Genomic DNA, 6,000 nt, shown 5'->3' with positions numbered 1-6,000 from the left:
ATGCCGTCCGTGGCCGAATCGTATCGCGCTGCACGTTGCGGAGCGAGGGGTCGTAAGTTCGATTCGCGGTGGCGGAACTTTTAAGTGCGAATGCACTTTATAAGCGACCCTGAATCCGCCGTCCCATAGCAACGGCGCGAGGAGCGGAGAGGAGCGTCTGTAGCAACGGCGCAGCGATGTCACGCCCCACGTGACTGCGCGCGCTCCGCCCTCCGCTCCGTGGCTGCGCGCGCCCCGCGCATTGCCTGTGGTGATGAAGGCCGGCGGCGAGACGCCGAACGAAAGCGTGCGAAGCGAGCCGAGCACCCCGAAGCCGATCTGGCGCGGGGACGCGCGATGCGTGAGCGAGCGCGGGCCCTCGAATTCGATCGGCCGGACGCGCGCTTCAAGCGAGACTTCCTGGACCGCAGCTTCGGATATAGCTGCGCGGTGTGCGATCGACTGTGGTTCGACAACAACCTGAGCCCCATCTCGGGCGTGCGCAACGCCGCCAACAAGTTGAACGCGTTGCGGGTTCTTTGGAACGAGTTCGGAAGACAGATCATCATTATCAGTAAAAGTGCCTTGCACTTAAAAACGGCCAAACCTCCGTGGGTCGGCTGGCGCGTGCTCTCTCGCTGCCGTCTCCTTCGCTCGGCTCTGCAGTTTAGTCGCGCGCGCCCCCTCATAGCATCACCCCGTGCTTCGCACTTCCTCATACTCCCCTTCGGGGAAATGCGGGTTTTTTTCTTCTGGTTTTTTTCTTTGCCCACTGTTAGTCTTTATATTTTACAACGTCATATCCGTGACGGAAATACGTCAGTGTAGCCGTGGTGGACCCCGGCATAAAACACTTTCGTGTTAAAATGCATTAAAGAACACTATCCGTGCGAAGCATGAAGGAAGTGCGCAGCTGGGCGTCCTTCGTTGCTTCTTTTTATTTCTCTTTCCCGAAGGTCGCGCGATCGAATCCCGGCCGCGGCGCCTGCATTTTCGCTGAAGGCGAAAATGTTGAAGGCCCGTGTACTTATATTTAGGTGCACGTTACAGAACCCCAGGTGGTCGAAATTTCCGGAGCCCTCCACTACGGCGTCTCTCATAATCATATCGTGGTTTTGGGACGTTGAACCCCAGATATTATTATTATATCTCGCTCTCTTTATTTGTTTCTCTCTTTTTTATTCTATTTCTTTCTTGCTATTTCTGTCTCTCTTCCCTTTCTTTCTATGCTATGCATTACTCACTCCCCTCCGTCTTTCCCCACCCTCACTCTCCTTCTCAGCCTAACTTCCCTTTCCCACTCTCGTGCTATAATATGCTATGCTAGGCCCTGCTCGCGTGCGCGGATAACCTAGTGGTTACGACGCTCGCCTTGGGATCGCTGGCCCGCGGGTTGGTGCCCCACCTCGCCAAAAACTTTGTTCGCCAGGAATTTCTGTCTCTTTCGTTCTATCCCTTTCTCTCTCTCTCTCTCTCTCTCGCTCTTTTCTCTTTAGTTTTCTCTCTCTGTACTAGTTCTCTCACTCAGCAGATGTGTTGCATCCCACACGAGACAAATCCGCCAACGTGTTCTGGGAGCGAAGCAGAAGAGGAAGAAGAGGACGAGCATGAAGAAAAGGTCGAAGAGAGCGCGTGCCAGTTCACGGTGGTCACAATTTTCTATCTAGCGCAAACCTCCAGCATAGCAGCTCTGCTGTAATATTCAACGCTAAAGGTAACACAACTATACTAATTCCAGCATCTGCAATGGATTAAACAAAACAAGCCTGAATGTCTTCAGAAGACTCCGTAGAGTACAAATACCCGGTAGCAACGCAGTAAAATCCCAACAATGATGGAATATAATTGTAAGCAAGACATGGATAAATACCTACATATCTTAATCGCTAAAACTAGATTGCACCACCCATGCAGTACGCATAAAAATTTAGTGTGGTTGACTTCTCATATTTAATTGATCCATTTGCATTATGTGACGAAACTGTTCGTGCTCTGTTTTGCCTTGTCTGGGAGGCTTATGTTAATCTTGTTGTGTTATTGTGGGCCTTAAGACTCTTGTATTTTTATCGGCGCTTGCAATGAGCTTCCTACACAGATATTTTTTATTGCTTGTTTAGCCAGTGCAATTGAGTCTATTTGTTAATATGCTTGTAAATTTTTTTACTGCAATTTGTTGCGATTTTTCTCTATTAAGACAGTGTTTTCCCAGTGTGGTTGATCGTGATTGCTGATGTTTGGTGTCGTGTTTGTTTTCACACTTTCGGCTCCCCTACAAATATGCCCTCGCAAGATGTACGTATTTCTACTAAATAAACAAAACCTATAGAATCGCATAAAATGATTTTAGCCTAATGTTTGGATTAAAGTTGACACACCACAGACGTGTATTCCAGTGTAGGTGCACAAAGAAGCATGGAGTGAAAATTTTGGCGGCGAGCAGGTAGGCAGTCAAGCAGAGTTGAAATATATCAAACTGCTGCATATTTGTGGTAAGCTTCCACGTTGTGAACGCATGTTTCGATAGTAATGAAGCGCCAATGGACGTTGAAAGAACTGTACAGTTAATTTTCTGTGTTTCTCAATTCGAAAATAACATTTCTGCTGCTAATAAGCTATTTCAATATAACGCTTTTCATAAGATTAATTTCTGCTGCAACAGACAACTGTTGCTATGCTCAAGCAGCTGAATACTGTCTTCTTCAGAGATGAAACAAGGAATTTAGCAATCATTCGTAAGCCGGTCTGTGTTGGGCGAGCTGCCATAAGTAAGCTTTCTTTTATTTATGAAGCAAGCACTGCAACCTATACATTTCTGGATGTCATTTTCAGTTTCAACTGCCAACTTCTTATCAATGAATGCTTATGAATGCTCTTTCACATATATCCCTTCGGCACTCGTGCCGTGGCTCCTGATATTTGGAGCACCGCGCTACGCGAGAACTATACGGCCTGCCTAGGAACTTCTTTACGGATGTTAGTATTTTGAAACCATTTTTTTATTCTTCCCACGCGTTCTGCCTTTGACAGATTCTCCTCTTCGCGCAAAATGTTTTCGCAATTCATCTTCGCCCGTTTCCTGCAGGTGCTTCACGCTCGCCGAGTCAACATCGTCGCTACCAGCGTTCTGTATCACCGACTACCTACATCGCCTTTGCGTCCTTGATACGAGTTTAGTTGGCCTTTCCATACGCGATGTCAAAAATATTTCTTCTCGTTCTTTGCACCTCGTCTAAGCTAGAGCTATAAGGAAATCTTATTTTGCGAGAATGAAGCTGGAGCTTCTGCTCACCATAGCCACCACTGCAATGGCTATGAAGCAGCGTGACTTACACGACGAAAGACCGTTTGAATATTGCTATGAACCATTGAGTAAGTACGGCCTCTCGAACTTTATAATGCCGTGCGCTCATGAACCTAATATAGAATTGCTGAGCGGCATGCCCCAGCAATTACAGTAGTTCATTTAAAATTTTTTTTCAGAAATAACATTTCTTTTACACATCTATACTAGGATTTCCGAAACTATTTAGAACTGCCCTACACATGGGCGCCGCGCCTAGGGTACGCAAATTCACCGCAAGCTACAAAACCCCTATACCCATACGCAGAAATATATGCTCTAGGAAGAGAACTGCATTTAAAGGCCACACGAGCTTAGATTACTGTGTTTTTTTTTCAGTGTGACAAATCTGAACAAGCACAAGTTTTTTTTCAACTCTTAGTTCTTTCCTTCTTAAGGAATCGAACGGCATGAAAATCCCTGTCTTGAAGTGGAGCCTTGCGCTTATTCGATGGAAAGCATTTTTAAACGCTCAGTGTGCGAGCTGTTGTCAATACGAAAACATCGTTTGGTGCTTAGCAGTTTAGAATTTCTGTTCATTGCCAAATGAAGCTCCTCATAAATGTTGGCCGCGAATTCGCGAGAGTGGTCAGCAGTGTAGGTTAATAGCTGAACAGTTGTGAACAGCCGCGCTACTATAATAAGAGTCTGTCTGAAGACCTCTACTCGACTAGCAACTTTCACAGTTGCTAGTCCAGACATTGTGTGTGTCACTTCTATCCCTTGTCCGGCGTCTTCTTGACTGGTTTTTGCCTCAGCGCCATATCATTACCTTCGTAGATACCAAAACTTGCATACGATCACATGAATGCATGACAAACTTGATTCGTAGGTCATCGTATGAATAACGTGACTTCGCTGACGCGTACTTTATAAAGTTCTTTCCATCAGTCACGCGCGGCACACGCGGATCCCGCGGCCTATCGTGTGCGGGTATGTGCCAGAGTCTATATCAGTCTATATCAACCCAGACTTTGGAAATCTTCACCCGCCATTGTGAAAGAACCCGTATCATACAAAAAGTGGCGCGGGGATCGGCTCGGTTGTTGATGGCTACCCGATGGAAGCAAAATAAAAAAAACATGACTGATCCCTCTGTCATCAGCATCGGTATAACGCGAAAGTGAAACGTGTCTTCACAGACGTAGTTGAGCGCTTGTTGTGCATTGTTTCGCCACAGGGCGAATGAATTAATGCTATAGCAACAAATTATAATGTCACGCGAAAAATTAACACCATCTTCCCAAAGGCAACCCTGATGGGATGCGAAGCAGCAGCGTTACGCACCGGTGGTGTCACGGGCTGAACGGCGCTAACGGTGTGGAGAGGGTGAATCGAGAGAGAGGTGACACGTACAGACATGTTTCAGCGCGTACGTTAGGCGCGCGTAAGGTTTATTGCGCGTGAACCGACGAGTCGGCGGTTTAGCGAGCGGCGGTCGTGGTAGCGGAGCGAGCGGTGGTAGCAGCAGGTGTTGCGGGCGAACGGATGAGGTGGCAGCTGCGGGCGCTGCGGCGAGCGCGCGGCAGGCGAGGGAGAGAGTGACGTCAGCGCGCACTGCGGCGTGACCTACTTGGCACTGCTCCAACACCTGCGGCGAGGGGAGCGCATTGCGACGCGTTCGTACGGACGCACGGAGGGACAGCGTTACAGAGGCTTGTCAAAGAGCTGCTTCGCATCTAATAACGGCAAGTAGCTCGAAACTTGCAACGCGCTGCTCAAGCAGAAAGGACGCACGGAAAGAACATACACAGGTTGAGCGCGAACTAACAGCTGTCACAGCTCGACAGTTCAATCGTGCTGCTCAAAGACAAAGGAGGACGCACGAAACGAGCGCTCAAGTAAACACAGGATGAGCGTGAACTGTCGAAGTTGTAACTTGTTTGTGTGTTAGCAGCGCCCTCCTTTCACAATAGCTACCGCTTCAGTGAGCTAAGTGGCCTTCGTGCTCTCGTAACTTCAACGCGAACTTGCGGTGAGAGCACAAGACGTACAAACCACCGCCATCACGAGATAAGCGCGCGCGCACGAGCAATCAGGCCTGTAGAGGCGCGCGCTCATCGCAACGTGTGGGGCGACGACCTTTAAAGCGCGCCCTTCGAGCTCTTCGCGCCACCTCGCTAGTGATAAAGAAAGCACGCTGAAGTGCCACCGATCTCTGAGTACCACTACCGGCAAATGGTGTATATAAATAGCTCGCCGTTAGTACGGGGAAGAACGTGCCGCTTATGGCCGAGTCGTTTCGCGCCGCGATCAGCGAAGCGAGGGGTCGTAAGGTGGACTCCAGGTGACGGAACGTTTTCTTCTACTTTTTTCTTTGCGATGCGTTAGCCTAAATACCTTACTACGTTGATATCCGCGACGGAAATACGTCAGTGGAGCCGTGGTGGACTCCGAAATAAAACACTTTCATGTTATAATCAAGGCTCGAGCTGGAATCAAACCATGTATTCTGCGTGGCAGTCAAGTATTCTACCACCGAGCCAGGCCAGTGCTCCACTCTGTTTTGGAAAAAGGCCCCATACAAGCGTCATGTCTGGACAACGCCAATTGAGGTGGCAGTGTCGGCTATCCGCTTTTATATCAATGGAACAAACATTACATATCTATACTCCTCAAGCTATAGACGATTTCCCGCAGCGGCGCACGGGCACTGAGATGTTTTGTCACGTGATCCTAAC

At 48.5% G+C, this 6,000-nt stretch overlaps 1 protein-coding gene across 1 annotated transcript in view; it reads left to right on the top strand.

Moving 5' to 3' along the window:
- The first annotated feature begins 3,140 nt into the window (after nt 1-3,140).
- Nucleotides 3,141-6,000, top strand: part of LOC119385333 (uncharacterized) — a 44,712-nt gene continuing 41,852 nt past the window's right edge. Inside the window, exon 1 of the mRNA XM_037652794.1 lies at nt 3,141-3,348. Within this exon, the coding sequence (XP_037508722.1) occupies nt 3,246-3,348 (103 nt within the window). The 5' untranslated portion in view covers nt 3,141-3,245. The remainder of the gene's footprint in view (nt 3,349-6,000) is intronic.

The sequence above is a fragment of the Rhipicephalus sanguineus genome, chromosome 3, assembly GCF_013339695.2.
Source record: "Rhipicephalus sanguineus isolate Rsan-2018 chromosome 3, BIME_Rsan_1.4, whole genome shotgun sequence".
In the NCBI taxonomy this organism is placed as follows: Eukaryota; Metazoa; Arthropoda; class Arachnida; order Ixodida; family Ixodidae; genus Rhipicephalus; species Rhipicephalus sanguineus.
This window is presented reverse-complemented; position numbering and strand designations above follow the sequence as displayed.